General features: G+C 37.0%; 1 protein-coding gene across 2 annotated transcripts in view; it reads left to right on the top strand.

Annotated features, from left to right (window-relative positions):
• AFG2A (AFG2 AAA ATPase homolog A) overlaps positions 1-18499 on the top strand; it is a 369660-nt gene that overhangs the window by 307000 nt on the left and 44161 nt on the right. For both annotated transcript variants that reach the window (XM_001104133.5, XM_015139177.3), the window contains exon 15: positions 1520-1684. In XM_001104133.5, coding sequence (XP_001104133.2) covers positions 1520-1684 — 165 coding nt within the window. The remainder of the gene's footprint in view (positions 1-1519; positions 1685-18499) is intronic.

Genomic DNA, 18499 nt, shown 5'->3' on the forward strand with positions numbered 1-18499 from the left:
ATGCTTTCTCCTATTACCAAGAGCAATGTCTGGTATGTAATACATGCTCACCAAATTTTTCTGAATAAGTGAATTAACTAGCTATAAAATAATGTAGGCATTAGCCTCTAGTAAAATATTAGGAAGGCTCATTTGACTGCATTCAGCTCTAGAAGTATTCTCTTATTACAACTGTGCTATTTTGAGGTATCTCTGAAACAGCTAACAGCTTAGCCCAGCTATAGATACAGAGATATAGATATAGATATAGATATAGATACAGATTTTTTTTTTAATGGAATCTCACTCTGTCACCCAGACTGGAGTGCAGTAGTGCTATCTCGGCTCACTGCAACCTCTGCCTCCTGGGCTCCAGTGATCCTCTCACCTTAGCCTCCTGAGTGGCTGGGACTACAGGCATGCACCACCGTGCCCAGCTAATTTTTGTATTCTTTTGTAGAGATGGTGTTTTGTCATGTTGCCCAGGCTGGTCTCGAACTCCTGGACTCAAGCAATCCGCCCTCCTTGCCCTTCCAAAGTGCTGAGATTGGCTGGGCATGGTGGCTCACGCCTGTAATCCCAGCACTCTGGGAGGCCGAGGCAGGAGGATCAAACTCCTGAGGTCAGGAGTTCGAGACGTGCCTGGTCATCATAGTGAAACCCCATCTCTACTAAAAATATAAAAATTATCCAGGCATGGTGGCATGTGCCTGTAGTCCCAGCTTCTAGGGAGGCTGAGGCAGGAGAATCTTGCAGTGAGCCAAGACTGCACTCCAGCCCGGGTGGCAGATGAGATTCTGTCTCAAAAAGAAAAAAAACAAACAAAAAAAACACAAAGTGCTGGGATTACAGGGGTGAGCCATCATGCCTGTCCTTAAACCATATTTTAATAGTTATTTAAGGAAGTTACAAAAAAAAATTCCTTTCGATATAATGAGTGCAAATTATTTGCACATTTTTGAAAAGAGAATAGTAATCTTTTATTCACCTGATAATTGCTGAGAACGGAAACCCTCCCATAAATATTGCTTCTCTTTTTTTTTTTTTTTTTTTTTTGAGACAGAGTCTTGCTCTGTCACCAAGGCTGGAGTGCAGTGGGGCAATCTTGGTTCACTGCAACCTCTACCTCCTGGGTTCAAGCAGTTCTGTGCCTTAGCCTCCCAAGTAGCTGGGATTACAGGCGCCCATCACCACGCCTGGCTAATTTTTTTTTTTTTTTTGTATTTTTAGTAGAGACAGGATTTCATCATGTTGGCCAAGCTGGTCTTGAACCCCTGACCTCCTGATCCACCCACCTCAGCCTCCCAAAGTGCTGGGATTACAGGCGTGAGCCACCGCGCCTAGCCTTCTATTTTCAAAAGTACTCTTGACATTGTTTGTATCTGTGACAGGTTATGCAATCTCTGGTACTTGTTTTATTTACCAATTATGGATAATAGTGGATTGTTCGTGAAATTCCAGACATCTTTCCCTAGGTATCTTTGAGGTGGAATGTCAGTTCTGAGCCCGGTTAATTCATGTTGCCTCATTTTCTTTATAGGCTTTGATGCGACCTGGAAGAATTGATAGAATCATCTATGTGCCTTTACCGGATGCAGCAACAAGAAGGGAAATATTTAAGCTGCAGTTTCACTCCATGCCTGTCAGTAATGAAGTTGACCTGGATGAACTCATCCTTCAAACTGATGCATACTCAGGAGCAGAGGTAAGATAGTTCGCGTCAAAATACGTTGGTGGGAGGAAAGCAGTGGCTTGAGGTCAGTAAGCAAAATAAATTGCTTGCCGTGAGGTGTTTTAAATGACCATATACTAAGAAATCTTGAAACAGGAAGTGCATTACATGACATAGTCACTAAGTTAAATTGCACTTTGCGTGGCTTCTATTATATCACAATTGTTTTTTACTTGCTTCTATTATTTCTCAAAATGTAGTCTTCAGAGGAATCGCATAATATAGTGAGAAGAACACTAGACTGGAAGTAGATTCTTCCAATGGGTTTCTTAATACAGCAGTTTCTAACCAATCACACACTTCTCTAACTTTGCTTTCTTTACCCATCAAATGAAAATGATACTACTACCTTCCCTGCTGTTTCCTCGTGGAGAGCATAGAAATGAAATTAGAATATCATGAGTATAAAGGGCAAAGCAAAGAGACTGTATCATTATCATCTTTTTATCATTTTGGCAAGTTATCTCAGTCTAATTTTGTATTAAAGATTCTCTCACAGTGAAAGGGACCTTATGCCCTTACCTCTGAAGATAAACTCTTGACAAGAACAGGAAGACCTCTGTGAAAATATAAAAATGACTTTTATGTATGACAGATAAACATTTTTTCTCTCCTTGCCAACTCTTTACTTAAGCTATTTTTATTTACCAAATAAAATTCCATGAAGTAATTGTGCAACTTTTCTACCTGCATTTCTTAAGGAAAGGACCAACTATGTACCTCGACACAGAAATAGCATCTGTCACACCAATGATGTGGACTTGTAATGGGAAACTAATATTTTTTTAAGTACAAGGTTACAGATTATTTTTTTTCTGAATTACTCAATAGGCTAGGACTCCACATTCTGTTTTGCTTGCTATTGTTTTCATTCGTCTTATGTAAACACCGAAGAGATTACCATATGACAGATCATTAATGGTACTCGGAGAGTCTATTTGGAACTGGACTTAGTGTATCATGCAGTCATAGCTAATAACAACAGCCAAAATAAATCCCAGATCTGTTCATTGTTTTGCCCCAAGAACCGTAGATATAGATATAGACAGTCCCCAACTTACGACAGTTTGACAAGATTTTGGGGCTTTACAATGGTGCAAAAGTGGTACACACTCGTTACACTCCTCAACTTACAATACAGCTATATCTGGATAAATTCATCTTAAGTTGAAAATAATGTCAAAAATATTGTAAGTCAAAAAAACACATATATGCATTTTCGACTCAGACATGTTCCACTAATGATGGGTTTACCAGAACATAGCCCCATCATAAGTTGAGGAGCATTTGTATTTGATTTTCCTCCTTTATATTTTTCAAGTCCACGGGAATAAAAAGCCATGGGGAAAGTAGCTTGAGAAGCAGTTGAAGTGCTCTCACCTTTAACTCCTCTGAAACAATGATCTTTATGACCATCCATAAAGTTAAAATGAACATGGAGTTATGGTTAACTGACTGCTCCAACATTTCTAGAATTCAGTTTTTGATTTGAGACAAGGGCTGGCATCATGTATGAGGATATGGCAATTTGCAGGAAACAGCAAGAGGAAGATGAAGAAACCATAAATCTCTCACTTGAGTGAACTGGAAGAGCAGTTAGCAAGATATAAATGTGCCTTTCTCACTTTTAAGTAATTCATGGTAGTAACATCGAAGTGCAAAACAAAAATAAAACCCAGTGAGATTCTGTCTGGCTAAAAGGAAAAAAACCTTATTTGATGCCAGCAATTATTGTACTGGCTTGCTAATTCTTATATAGTACACTTCTTATTTGATCTAACATGTAAGCACATTTGTGATTAATTTTATATGAGATCTTCTGAAAATCGTCACAGGAAAAGTAGCAGAAAATTCTCTTTCCTCAAATTATATTTTTGTGTTCCATAATGCTTGGGTTGGGGAGGGGATCCCATTGTGGTCCTATTTATAATTAGTATACTATTACAATTCATAGAAATTTTGCTAACAGCTACGTCTTAGTACTTCTGTGGTTTCTAATTTGGATGAGGCAGGTTTGTTCCCTGTTGAGGGTTTTGGTTTGGTTTTGTTTGGTTTGGTTTTGTTTGGTTTGGTTTTGTTTGGTTTGGTTTGGTTTGGTTTGGTCTGGTCTGAATAGTTAGGCAGTTCACACAGTTGTTTTAGGAAAATTATTATTATTTCTTTAAAAGTCTTAAAGTTAATAAACAGGAGATTTAGGACAGGTTAAATAATGCTTACGATAAAAGGTTTCATCTCTCTCTGTTTCTCTGTCTTCATACAGAACCTTCTACATGGCGCATGTTTAACAAGCACTTGATAAACTGTGGGGAAAAAAGATTTTTAAATTAGATTTAGGAAAAATAGATCTCAGTTCTCATTTGTTACAAGAGGAGCCCTCTAACTCCCTACTGTAGACATAGCCATTTTCTCAGAGTTGGAGTGTCTCTTTGGCCACTTTGGGTATAAAAATGAAACTACTATCAATTAATTGTCCTCACAAGAGAATAGTATATTATATTCAAGATTATATAAAATTAATTTTATTTAACTGTATACTATTAGCTATATGAACAAGAATTTGGGCAGGAAAGCCAGAGACAAGGAAATTCCTGGCACTCTAATTGTTTTTTAGAAACAAAATGTTGAAGTGTAGTGAGCATTTTTTATTTTTAGTAAAAAAGTTATAGAGGATGATTAAGATGGAGATGATACTGGTACCTTTTTTTTGAGACAGAGTTTCGCCCTTGTCTCCCAGACAAGGGTGCAGTGACGCAATCTTGGCTCACTGCAGCCTCCGCCTCCTGGGTTCAAGCAATTCTCCTGCCTCAGCCTCCCAAGTGGCTGGGATTACAGGCACCTGCCACCACGCCCAGCTAATTTTTGCATTTTTAGTAGAGACGGAGTTTCACCACATTGGCCAGGCTGGTCTTGAACTCCTGATCTCAGGTGATCCGCCCTCCTCGGCCTCCCAAAGTCCTGAGATTACAGGCATGAGCCTCCATGCCCACTACTGGTACTTTTAATGACTGGGATGAGAAGAGGTTACTTTAAAAAATTATTTTCTTTTCACTTGGTTATTTATTTTGCCCAATCAGCACTGTTCTATAAAAGCTTAGATGAGCTCAGTGTTTGAAATAGCTCCTTCTGCTCAAAGTTACTCCATTTTTCCTCTGTGGAGAGGCTATACAGAGAATTGAAGCACTTTTGTAAGCCTCAGGAGACTCTCAAGAGGAAGTCTGTCACCAGCTGGAAGGGGAATACAGCCGTTAGGGAGCAGCCTCTGAGGGGAGACTGAAGCAGGTTGCATCTTTCAGCCATCTCTGCCACCTGCCACTCATTGTCCCTGTGGCTGTGGCCCTCATTGTCCTGGCTTCTTGGCTGTAGCTCTCAGTTAATGAAAAAACATGTGCCATTTAAAAGCAGCTGGGAGTTTCTCTCAGGAGAAAGTCAGTCTTTTTGGTTATCACTATTGTTTTCTTTTGCTTGATTTTTGTTTTTTAAGTTATTTGTAGCAATTCCACCTCATTTATTCATGTGTCTTTTATCAAATTATCCCAGTTACTTTTGGAAGAGTTTTATCTCTAACAGGAAATCAACTGTCATAAATATGTTTACAAAAAAGGCAATAACTGGGCTCATTACCCCATGTGCCCTATGCTTGGGAACATAGGTGATGAGTAAGATGCATAATTTATTCTGTGTATCGGAATTTGCTGACATAGGCCAAAGACGGATATCTGTAAAAGTGGGGTTGAATTTTTATTTGCATTTGGATATTATCCTCCTTTCAGTGAATCCCCTGGGATTGCCGATTTTTGAGGGAGTCAGGCCCTTCTTGGCCAGTTTGTACATCTCCTCCCTTCCATCTTCAGAGGCCAGCTTCAGCCAAGTGGGGACACTGTGGTGACAGGGAAGAGCCGATTGGGACAGGCCCGTCCTGGGAGCAGGCATGCAACTCATGATGTGGCAGTCAGGAGCAAAAAAACACCTCCTTTTCTTTAAAATGTAAAATGTGCTTACTATAGTCGTTTTTTTATTATAATCTTATGAATCTAGCTCTAGAAAATCTTTTTAAAGCAATTCATTGGAGTTAAATACATTTCACACTGAGTTTTCAAAAAGCTTTAACTTCATGTAAACTTAGTCTATTTATTTTATTTTTTAATGATCCGTCAGGCCCTGAATTCTGTTTTGTAGTCTATGCCTTCCTGGGTCTAATAATAGCACAAGATCTTCACACCAGCTTGACATTAAAAAAAATCACCTTCTAGTTTGCCTCATTAATTCAAGAAGGGTCCTATTCACTATGCTTGAGCTATTATAGCTAATAAAAGGAGAGCCTTAAATTACTTTTCTATCTCACTGATTAACGTTTCTTCTGACATCTTCTCTTTTTCTCCCACACAGTGAAAACAGAAGGAGCAATTATAGCCACTTAAAATGTCTGTACTCTTCCTACGCGAAGTCTCTTGTGATAGTATTCCCCAAACTAAAATATCAGAGTCATTGCATTAGAATCTGGCATAGATTGTTCATCTGACCAGTCAAACAACACATCTGAGATGGGAATAAGGATTCTAAGGAAGGACCATTTGACCTGGTCTTAAGCTCTCTACTTATTATTGTTAGAAAGCAGCTAGCAGCAGTGTATTTGTCTCCAAAGTGAAGCAGAGCACCACAGTACTTAGCACCCTCCTATAGGCCAGGGGTCCCCCAACCTCCTGGCCGTGGACCAGTACTAGTACCGCACAGCGTGAGTGAGTGGCAGGCAAGTGAGCATTACAGCCTGAGCTCTGCCTCCTGTTAGATCAACAGTGGCGTTAGACTCTCTTAGGAGCACGAGCCCTATTGTGAACTATGCATGTGGGCGATCTAGGTTGTGTGCTCCCTATGAGAATCTAATGCCTGAGAACAGTTTCATTCCGAAACCATACCTCACCCCGTTTGTGGAAAAATTGTCTTCCACAAAACCAGCCCCTGGTGCCAAAAGGGTTGGGGACTGTCTGCAACCTATTTTTCCTGCCTAATCAGAAACTGCCCTATGAAAACATGCTGCTATCACCAAGTGGTCTACTATTTTTACTTGAGATCTTCTTTGCTATCTCTGTATTCTTTCTTGTGTCTTTACACTAAAATTCTGTATCTATGTCCCAGAATTTCAAAATACTTAGTGCCCTGTATCTGCAGGTTCCATCTGCAAATTCAACCAACTGAGAATAGAAAATATTCAGAAAAAAGAAACAATAAAAAATAACAATACAACAACAAAAAGTACAAATTTGAAAATATAGCATAACAACTATATAGCATTTACATTATATCAGGTGTCATAAGTAATCTAGAGATGACTTATACAAGAGGATGTGCACACAGGTTATATGCAAATACTATGCCATTTTATATAAGGGACTTCAGCATCCTCGGATTTTAGTATCTAAGGGGCTCCTGGAACCAGTTGCCCTTGGATACCAAGGGCCAACTGTATTCTTTCCTTACACGACCTACTGAAATAACTATAACTACTCTGTCATTAAACCATAATGACCACCCCACCAAGAAATAGCCTATTCTTTTGTACTCTTTTACACTTATTTTTGTCTCACTTGTTTAGCTGCTACTATATTTTTTCCTGTAGTTGTTTTATTTTTTTAGAGACAGATTTCTTCTGACATCTTCTCTTTTTCTCCCACACAGTGAAAACAGAAGGAGCAATTATAGCCACTTAAAATGTCTGTACTCTTCCTACGTGAAGTCTCTTGTGATAGAATTCCCCAAACTAAAATATCAGAGTCATTGCATGAGACAGGGTCTCATTCTAATGCCCAGGCTGGAGTGCAGTGTCATGATCATACCTTACTGCAACCTTGAACTCCTGGGCTCAAGTGGTCCTCCTGCCCGAGCCTCCTGAGTAGCTCAGAATAGAGGTGCATGCCACTGTGCCCAGCTAATTTTTTTAAAAAAAATTTGTAAACACTGGGGGGTGTCTCACCATATCTGGTCTAAGCAGTCCTCCTACCTCAGCCTCCTAAACTGTTGGGATTACAGGCCTGAGCCACTGTGTCTGGCCTCTGTAGTTATTTTAGCATGAGCAGCTGCCTCATCTCCCCAAACAGATTCTCTAGGGCAGAGATCAGTTCTTGTACTTCTTAAAGTCCGGCAAAGCAGTTGTCTCACACACACTTGGTGGGCATTAATATTAGATGGGTGGTAGATTTATGTGTTGATTCTAAGTCATTTTACCAACCAAAAATGTCAGTTTTAACATTTGCTGAAGTGGCACTTTCTAGTTTTAATCACATTTTCATATACATTATCTATTTGAGTACCCTAACTCTGTGAGAGCAGTGGTATAGCAAAAGAACTAAAGTCAAGCAAAAGCAATTGGCTTGTCTGAGATCCCACAGCAAATAAGTGACAAACCTGGGACCAGAAAGCAGGTCTCTCAATTCCACTTGAAGGACTCTTCACGATCTCCTAATGCCTCTGAGTCAACACAACATTCTTGGAAACTTTCATAGTTCCCTTTGACATCTCTGAATATTTGATAAGAGTTTGTCAATTCCTGTGAATAGTGACTTAGCAAACTAAACAGCAGATATGAAATATCTGTACCATTTTTATACACTTTTCTCTTACAGTAATTGTCTCTACCTACCTTGTTTTCATCTTCTCCAAAAAAGTATAAGCTACCTAAAGTTAGGAACCTTGTTTTTATCAATTAATTTCTTTTATTTCCTAGGTATTGTGAATAATATTTGCAGTTTAGAATGAAAGGTATAAATAACAAAGTTCTATATAATGTATTTCTGTGGCATGATCTAGTGATGTGCAGAATGCTGTAGGAGAAAGGAGGAGGAGTAACTCACACTACCTGGGATTAAATGAGATAGATGATACCCAGAAGAATTTTTTTCCTGAGTTTTGATGAGCAGATGGAAAGGCAGAGATGAATGAAAGAACATGGTGTGGTCTAAAATCAGTTAAAGGTTGAATATGATTGGCAGAAAGAGTCTTCATGTGGAAGTAGTAGGGGATGAAGCAGAAAAAGTAGGTCAGATTTAAATGTGAAGGAACTTGAATATCATCTGAACTTGCTTTTCTCCTTTCAGCAAGGGAGAACCATTGAAAAATGTGATGACCATTGTGGTCAGATTTGTGTTATTGAAAGATTTGTGGCATTTGTGTCTGAAGCTACCACTAGCTAGCCTACCAAGCACCATTACATGAATTAGAAAAAGGTGCTCCTTCACCCCACTTGGTGACAACTTTCTGTTAGGGCAAAAAGCTTGTCAGAGCATGAGCAACATTTCAGCCCTATTTGCCCCCCTTGGCTGGGCACCCTTTTGTAGATACAAGCTTTACATCTGTACAAGGTGTCTTATTTTTCTCTGATCCACCTTTGTCTCCCTCACAATGCCTAGCATAGCACCTTATGTAGTTATTTTCGTTAAACAAATGGAGATTTTACATCTCAAATACATAAAGTACTTTCTGTAACTTTAAGATTTACCTCATAAGCACTTGCATAAAAATAAATTGGGCTATTAAAGATGTCTTTTGTAGAAGATACACAAATGGCCAACAAACATATGAAAAAATAGTCATCATCACTAATGATCAGGAAAATGAAAATCAAAACCACAATGCAGTACCACCTTACCCCTATAAGAATAGCCATAATCAAAAAATAATAGATGAGGGCGTGCATGTGGTAAAAAGGAAATATCATTACACTGCTGGTGGGAATGTAAAGTAGTACAACCACTATGGAAAACAGTGTGGAGATTCCTCAAAGAACTAAAAGTAGAACTACCATTTGATCCAGCAATCCCACTACTGGTATCTACCCAGAGGAAATAAGTCATTATATGACAAAGATACTTACACATGCATGTTTATAGCAGCACAATTCGCAATTGCAAAAATATGGAACCAGCCCAATGGATAAAGAAATTGTGGCATATATATACACCATGGAATACTACTCAGCCATAAAAAGGAACGAAATAATGGTGTTTGCAGCAATCTGGATGGAATTGGCAACCATTATTCTAAGTGAAGTAACTCAGAAATGGAAACCCAAACATCTTATATTCTCACTCATAAGTGGGAGCGAAGCTATGAGGATGCAAAGGCATAAGAATGATACAATGGACTTTGGGGACTGAGGGAAAAGGGTGTGAGAGGAGTGAGGGATAAAAGACTACACACTGGGTACAGTGTACACTGCTTGGGTTATGGGTGCACCAAAATCTCAGAAATCACCACTAAAGAACTTATCCATGTAACCAAATACCATGTGTTCCCCAAAAACCTATTGAAATAAAAAATGATAATAAATTTAATAAAAGGTCTTTTGTGCAAACTTAAACCTGCCATGAGGTACAGCACTTGGTATAAATTGCTAGAATATTAAGATTAAGGTGGATTATATCCTCTGAGCCATATTATATAACTTTGAATATAAACTGTAAGAACAAAGGCATAATCTCTGTACCTGTTTAGTGGCTAAAATATGGCTTCTCTGCTGTAAATGAATTATGAAAGGATCCTTCAGAGCAAAAATCAGCATATGCTAAAAGTAGATATTTAGGACTGTAACTTTTCAGCTAGTCCCGCACCACTCCCCTTTTCCCTTCCTCAGCATTTTATGATCTACATGCTAAGTGAAGAAATTTAGTAAAAGCCAAGACCCATCATGGCCACCTAGAACAACGTAAGTTTAGCCAAATCATTTATCATGTCTAGAACTCACTTTCATCTTTTAATAAGGGGATAGGAAAATGGTCTTTTTATAATCCTTTCAAGTGTTAAAAATCTGTGTGGTTATATACCTGTCATAAATTAAATTAATTATATAAGGAATCCCTTAGGGATTGGACCTCCAGAGATATGTAGTATGGTTACACTTCTCTTACAGTCTGTCCAGAAAGCTGGGATCTTGGGGTCTTAGTCAATGCCTCTAAATATTTTCTTCTGTGGCCAAAAGATATTAATTATGGCACCAGAAGAATGGGGACCTTAAATGACTCTGACAGTACATAGAACTTGGATTTTAATAAAATTCTCCTTAGCAAACTTTAATAGTTTTCCACTGAGTAGAAATGAAAATTTCACATGCTCAGAGAGTTGAAGGCCTAGTGATTTTTTACCCTGACATCTTTGGTTGTTCTGCTTTTCACCTTCCTTAAGAACAGCTAGTCAAGTTCACTATCTATGATTTTGGAGATACTTGGATAAAAAGGGTTATAGAATGGAAATATGCAGCAGCCAACTTTTTCCTTAAACTCTTTGTTGGGAACGTAAGTGAAGGTTACAGAATTACAGTGTTGTTCATTTTAACTTACAATTTTTAAAACTTCAATGTATGGAGATACAATGTACTCACAGTGTATGGAGATTCTCTGTATTTCCAAACTTCACCTTCTGCTTAAATTGGCAACAAAAGTACATTCAGCTTACCTGAAGGCTATTTTAGATAGGATGTTTACACCAAAGCTAATCCTACTCCAGAACACCTTGTGCTGCCATACCTGTATTGCTGACTCTATGCCAGGTATTTAAAACTGCTGTGAGTTTACAAGAAGTATTAGTCAGAAAGGAAGTGGATATTGAATGAGAGGCTGGTTAGCAACAAATTTCATATAACATTTTACACCCAAACATGGAAGTCTTTTTATAGGGAAGAAGTATATCCAGTGAACAAGTTAGTCAGGACCTACCAGATAATCTAGTCTCCAAGGCTGATATCCAGAGTAGATCTCTATCTATGGAGAATTACTCAAGCCAATGATAATGCCGATTTGAGCATTGTAACATTCCACCTTATTTCTACTCTTCCAAATTCTCAGTCTATTTCCTCATTCTGTTTCTCCAAAATTTTATATAAACCATTTGATCTTCAGAAGAGTAATAAAATGGAGACGGGGGGGGAAGGTTCTGTTAACCTGAGAGGAGCTTATGATTTTAAAAAAGAGATGTGCAAAGCATGCTATTAACTCTGTAACATAGATTCTGGTAGTGACAGTTATTTTTGTTTGGTTATTTGAAGTGATGGAAGGCTGATTTCTAATAATAACCTAATTGATCTATATATGAAAAGACACACATGTAAAAACTGTTTCTTCTTTTAAGAACTTTTTTTTAACTATATGAAATTGAATTATGGTTAAGCACCCTGAGTTATGGAATGAGAAAGCTGTGAATCCAAATGCCAAGTCTTCCATTTCCTAGGTATGTGACCTTTTAATTCATATGTAAATAAGGCTAAGAGAGGTCCTTAACTTCATAGTTGTCCAGATTAGATGACATAATTTATATAAGGTGCTTATCCTAGTAAGCACATAACAGGTGCTCAGTAAATCAATTTTGTTATAATCAGCAAATTTAATTTTATATGTAGTATTAAAAAATTTACAATTTGCCTAATTTTTTCACATTGTGTTGCCATAGATTTTACGAATACTCATAATAAATGTTTCATTTATATATCTTGTTTTCAGTTTTAATGGTGTGTTCTTTAAACTATATTTAATAGTTTACATGCAGCATTTATTTCACCTGATTTATATTTATAAACATCTGTAATCCTATTTTTATTTTTTTCTTATTAAAGATGTATACTATTTTTTACTTTTCAAATGTGTAAAGCTAATGTTTTACACTTTCAAATGTGTAAAGCTAATTTTTTTTATAAACTGCCTGCATAATGTCCCTATTTCGGCATATTCTTTAGTTAATTGCTAGTTTCTCGCCTATAGCTTCTTCCTAACTTTTTTTACGTGTCTTATTAATTGAAAAGAAAAAAAACAGTAAACCAACTTTAGAAAGTTGAGGGTTTCTGTTTCCACTAGAATAATTGTTTAGGAAATAAGCATACCTCATTATTTTGCTCTTTTTTTGAAGCTAAGATCGGACCCCAGTGTTTAGGTAATAAGGCTGAGAAGTCTAATGCTGAGGATAGTAGCACCACATATCTGTTATTCAGTGTATGAAACACACAGTTGACATGTTCTCATTCTTCATCCCCAAATGACCATAATTCTGAGCTCTGAAAGAAGTCATTCTGTTAGAATATTATTAAACTTTATAAAATGGTTGTTCAGAGCTGTAGTGCAGTGGTTACACTGTTCTTAAAGAAACCCTCCACTAGGTTTTAGAAACTGAAAAACAGAATTTAACCATGCCTTAGACTGACTAGAAAGAATTTAGATTCATAGGGTTTTCTCTTTTTATTTTGTTTGTGTTTCCAATTTCCAAAGATTATTTCTGATGTTCTTTAATAATAGCTCACTCCCTATTTACTATTAAATTCTGGAAAATGGGTTTTGCTTTTATATTTGTAGCAAAGTTTCCCTGTTTAGGAGCAAAGGAACTTTTGGTATAGTAAACATGCTACTTTACCATTGTGGAAGTTCCACATCATAAATTAGATATTTTCCCTTTTCCTTCAAAATTAAAAATAAGTCACACTACTTTTGGCACTTGGACAGGATAGTCTTTCAGTGACAGCAAAATTAGCCTTTTGGCATATTTTTATTCACTGTGAAAGAATCCTTAAGGAGTGGTTTTATGTTTGAAAGCAAGAATTGTATTTACTTTCCCTCAGGTAAATTTATTGCCTGAATATGTAAAAAAAACGTAAGTCAAACACTCTTAGATAAAAACAAATTAGTATCAAAAGATTTCATTACAATAACTTTTCTATATTTTATGACATAAAATAGTATATAATTAAGTTCTGTATTATTTTGAACTTTTATTTCTGCTACTACAGTAGTGATACATGTTGAGGAACTCCAAGGGGCCTAAACATAAGTTTGCACAGGTATTTGAAGAATCAGTTGACTCACTGTCTGAACTGAATATGTCTGTAAAGCTATGTTTAAATATATCCCTATATTGAAACTAATCTTGGCTTATAAGCTAATCACTCATGAAAAGTGTTTATTTTCTTTTTAATAGCCAGTATGTTAGACAATCAATATATAATTTATATTTTTTTCATAGACACACACAATTTCCAATTGGTATTTCAATGACTCTTTCCTAAATATGAGTTGAAAACTAAGGACCACTAATATTTGAAGAAAGCTAAAAATATAAAAGACAGTCTTAAAACAAGCACAGGGAGAAGAGAGATAATTAGGGAGCAGATGAAAAAAAAAAGAGACAAGAATAATACGACCACAAAACAAGCACCAGAAGCTCTAAAACAGAAGGCTCAATTGTTCCTTAATTGAAAATGTAAAACATTCAGGTAGAAATAAAAAACAAATAGAAGAATTGGATGATCAAGTTGAAAAAGTCTCCCAGAAAGTCAAACAAAAAGACAAAGAGATGAGAACTGTAGACATGGTAACATCTGACTAATAGAGGTCTCAGAAGGAACAATGGAATCAGAAGAGAGAAAACTATCAAAACTTCTTTCCAAGAATTGAACATTAAACTTCTGGATGGAAAGCCTTTACCAAGTCTCTGGCCTCAAACCATCACATTCAGAGGACTAAAAATTTGGATTGCCACAAATTTATCAACAGCAGAAGCTATAAGACAGGAGAGCTATCTTGAAATTTCTGAGGGGAAATTGTTTCCAACCTAGAGTTCTATATCTAGCCAAACAATGAAATCATATGTGAAGATGGAATAAATTCATTTTAGACATGCAAGACCTAAAATATGTTTATCTTCATGCATGTCTTTTTAGGAAGTTACTAGTAAATGCATTCCACCAAAAACAAGGAAAAAACATGGGATCCAGGAAACAGGTCGTTCAGCACATGAGAACAGTGAAGAGAATTCTCAGAGCAATAAAGAAATCCTGGAAAAGACATTTTTAAGCTTTTCTATAAATCTGTCAAGGAAATTCATTCTCATCAAGTTGTCACTATTTGACTCTACTTTCCAATTGAGAATAAATAATAAGAAAGACTAGTAGGTGAAAGTTACATCAGCTACACTGGGAATTATAAAAGCAAAGTATTGCCTGAAGAAACCATCATATATTCTTTTCACCTCTTTATTCCAATCCAGAACTATGTTTCTCCATGAAAGCTTTATTTTAGAATTCAATGTTACTGTTTTCTGTAATTTTTAAAACTTCAAATGTGTAGTTTCTAAAAGATTTTAATAGCAGAATCTTTCCCCTCCATCAAATAAAACCGTATGTGGGAAGCTCATTATATTGGATCTACTTTGGCCAGGTCCCTGTCCCACCTGCATGCCTCTTCCTCCTCCCCGGGCATGCTGCCTCCTCTGAGGCACCTTGGAGATTCCACAGAGCAGTTTAAAAACTGTTACTGTAGCAAAAACACTGCTGAACACATGGCTTCATTCTTATTTCTCAGAAACATGAGTACCCATTAGTTTCATGAACTCACAGAAACAAAACATTCTTGTGACATGGCTTGCATAGTGGGTTGTATGCCTCTGTATCTGTGAAATGAACACTGAAAGTCCATCTTGACAAGTTTGCACCTATCTGAATATATTCCTTTTAAATGAAATGTCTTTGCCTTGTTTCAAATAAAAATTGAAACCTCTAGTTTTTACATTCCTGACATTTTAAAGTTTGAAATTAGTAACTCATGTTTCTTTTCCCTTGTAAGTATGAGCTGAGACAAATATGAAGCACCAAAATAGCACTGTACTATGGGTGGGGAACCTGCATTTCAACTGCTCCTTGTAATACATCCTTCATCCCCCTTAATGCAGTCTTTTCTTTTTCTGATGTCACCTTTGTAAAAGAAGCTGTTCAAAGATTCATTGTTCGGTTTTTTTTTTGTTTTGTTTTGCTTTGTTGAAATGGATTCTCGCTCTGTCGCCAGGCTGGAGTGCAGTGGCATGATCTCGGCTCACTGCAACCTCCACCTCCCAGGTTCAAGCGACTCTCCTGCCTCAGCCTCCCGAGTAGCTGGGACTACAGATGCCCGCCACCACGCCCGGCTAATTATTTGTATTTTAGTAGAGACGGGGTTTCACCATGTTGGCCAGGATGGTCTCGATTTCCTGACCTCATGATCTGCCCGCCTCGGCTTCCCAAAGTGCTGGGATTACAGGTGTGAGCCACCACACCCGGCCAGATTTATAGTTTTAAATAACTTTGCAGATGTAATCTTTTCTGGTAAATAAAACTAAGAGATAGGGCTAAATGATAAAAAACAGACTAACTTAATATTATGGGAATTTTAGTTTTTATCTAGTGTGGTCATTATGGGATGTCTGTCACATCAGAATTGAATCTTCATGTGCACCATGAAAATGTAAAAGATAAAACAGTAGAGCATGACAATAACTATCTAGTCTGAAAAATGATTTATCATCGGTGGATATTTTAAAAATGCCAACTCTATTGCCTTTACTGCATGTATATCCTCTGTGGGGAAGGGTACTCCCTAACCAAACATTTTGTGAATTGGTTAATGTTTAATTAATATTGATTAGCAAGGCTTAGAAATGTAAAAAAGAAATAGCTATAAAACTTGTGTGTTTTGTGCATCAAAGAATTTAGGTGCATGTTGCTTTCTCATTATTCCTTTTAGGTTCTTCAGCGAAATAATGCAAAAAACATAGCTCATGAAATTAAAGAGGAATACTTAAGCAGAAAAATAAAAAAGATTTTAAAAAGAAAGAGGAATATAACATCTTAAAAACCTCACCTTTTATATCCTTACTTATAATTTTAAGAATTAAAACCTTGAGCAAGTGCCTATCTTGGCAGGCAAATTATTTGACATAAAGCTTGATCAAAGTACAATTAGAAGAAAACTCAGAATCATAGCTGGAAATGTTATTATCTTCTTAGGTTCAACCTAAAAAGCCAGTGTACATACCGGTTAGCATTTCAAACTCAAAGGATTTGTTTTCATCTTAAAGACGATGAAAGGCCAGCTACATTTAGAAATCAACAACAATCCATCATTTTTATCCCTCAGTCATTCTCTAAGGGTATTTTTTTGTGACACCTGTGAAGAAGCATAGCCATGAAGGTATATCAGTTATACCCAAATTTGCACTACTGATGATGCCGTTGTAGACAACTGCAGAACAATGCTGGAGAGTGAATATAGTACTCCAGAAAAGCCTCTCACTTAGGTGCCAAGTTCAAGGCCCAAGAATTACTTAGATATACCTTTAAAGATAAATTATGTCTTCCCAACTTTCTAAGAAAATAATAGTGGGAATGGCTTGAGAATGTTCTTCTATGCTTTTTTGCCATCTTCTGGCTTTTTTCACTTGTGAAAACAGCGTCAATCGTTGTTGCTTTGGTTTTTTGTTTTGTTTTGTTTTAATTAAATAAGGATCATTTTATTATCAAGAATTGAAGGTTTCTGTGAATTTCTGCCAGCAGGGTCATAGCTGCCAGCAGTGCACAGCTTTGGTGTGAGGTAATAGGGGTTCCATGTGGATACTGTCCCTAGACTAAGGGAAAGCCCCATTGCTGAGGCTTGTTTGGTGATTCTGCCTACCAGCCCCATTTTAAATAGCTTATCATGTGTGGTTCATGGCTTGTAGGATGCTTATTCCTCTGGGTTAAGTTTTCCTCTTATTCTCCTTTGGTGTCTAGCTGACTTAGTTGTGAGAGCAGAAGATTACCTGGGTGCTTGAGACCCATTGTTCATGTGACGGAACTGTGATGCACATACATTTGAATACATTTAAGTTTTTTTATTTGCCATTTGTAACTTATACTGGAAAGCCATCCTGGTCCTACAGTTAAAATTTTCCCCTGAGTATTATTCCTAATATGTTTTTTTTTTCATTCCCCAAAATGATGTTTATAATTCTCATTTTCTCACTGGCACATTAGTAAGATTTACTTATGCTGGTTTTGAAAGGTTTAGAATAATCATTTTTCACTTGCTAAAAATCGAAACATTAACAATAATACACTGTAATACATAGTGAAATTATTTGAGGCATTGACACCAATGATCTTTCTTATCAACTTATAAATGCTTCCACTGATCAGCAAAGGTAGTGCAAGATTTCATCACTCAGTCCTGATACTCAGATAACACCAGAGTAGTCAGGGTGACACTGTTGAGCTTCTGACTGCTAGAAAATGTTTTGCTTTCCATTTTTCAAAGATAGTTGTTGACAGATAATCCATTCTCTTTGGGTATGTATGTAATGAAAATAGCCACCGTGAGCTCAGTAAACCCCTCCTTACTAAATATACACAAAAATCCATTTTTATGTTTTTGTTATTTGCAAAACTTGGTTATGTACAATAACACGAACATACAAACTTCCCCCTTCATGCTTATTTGCTGTTTACCAATATCATTACCCTTGAGACTCCAGCATTAGATGCTATATGGCTGTACAAATTGGTTTGGGATTACAGTCGTCTCTCCTCAGAACCCCACTTAGCAGTTTCTATGATTCTCAGGGAAAATGCTCCAGCAGAAGTAGACCTTTAGGAATTAGAGACAAGTTACAACCAAAGGGGGGACATATCTACCTGCAGCAGCTTATAAAAGCACATGAGATACAAGCGTCGTGGACTACTCACATTGACATCTACTTGCAGATGCTGGTCATTAGTGACTTCACTGAGCACTGAAGGCAGTTTCATTGGAGGAGCAGTAAGGGCAAAAACTAGATCATAGAGAACTAAAGTCAAAATAGTAGTTGAAATTTATTCTGGATATCTCCTTTCAAGAATTTTGAATGAAAAAGAGAGGAGAGAGATTAGATTGGTAACTAGAGAGATACTGGTAGGGGCAAGGTATATTCATAGAATGGAAGAGACTTGAACATGTTTATAGGTTGAAGTGGAAGAGTCAGCAGAGAGAAGAGTGTGAA

This window comes from Macaca mulatta, chromosome 5 (assembly GCF_049350105.2).
Source record: "Macaca mulatta isolate MMU2019108-1 chromosome 5, T2T-MMU8v2.0, whole genome shotgun sequence".
In the NCBI taxonomy this organism is placed as follows: domain Eukaryota; kingdom Metazoa; phylum Chordata; class Mammalia; order Primates; family Cercopithecidae; genus Macaca; species Macaca mulatta.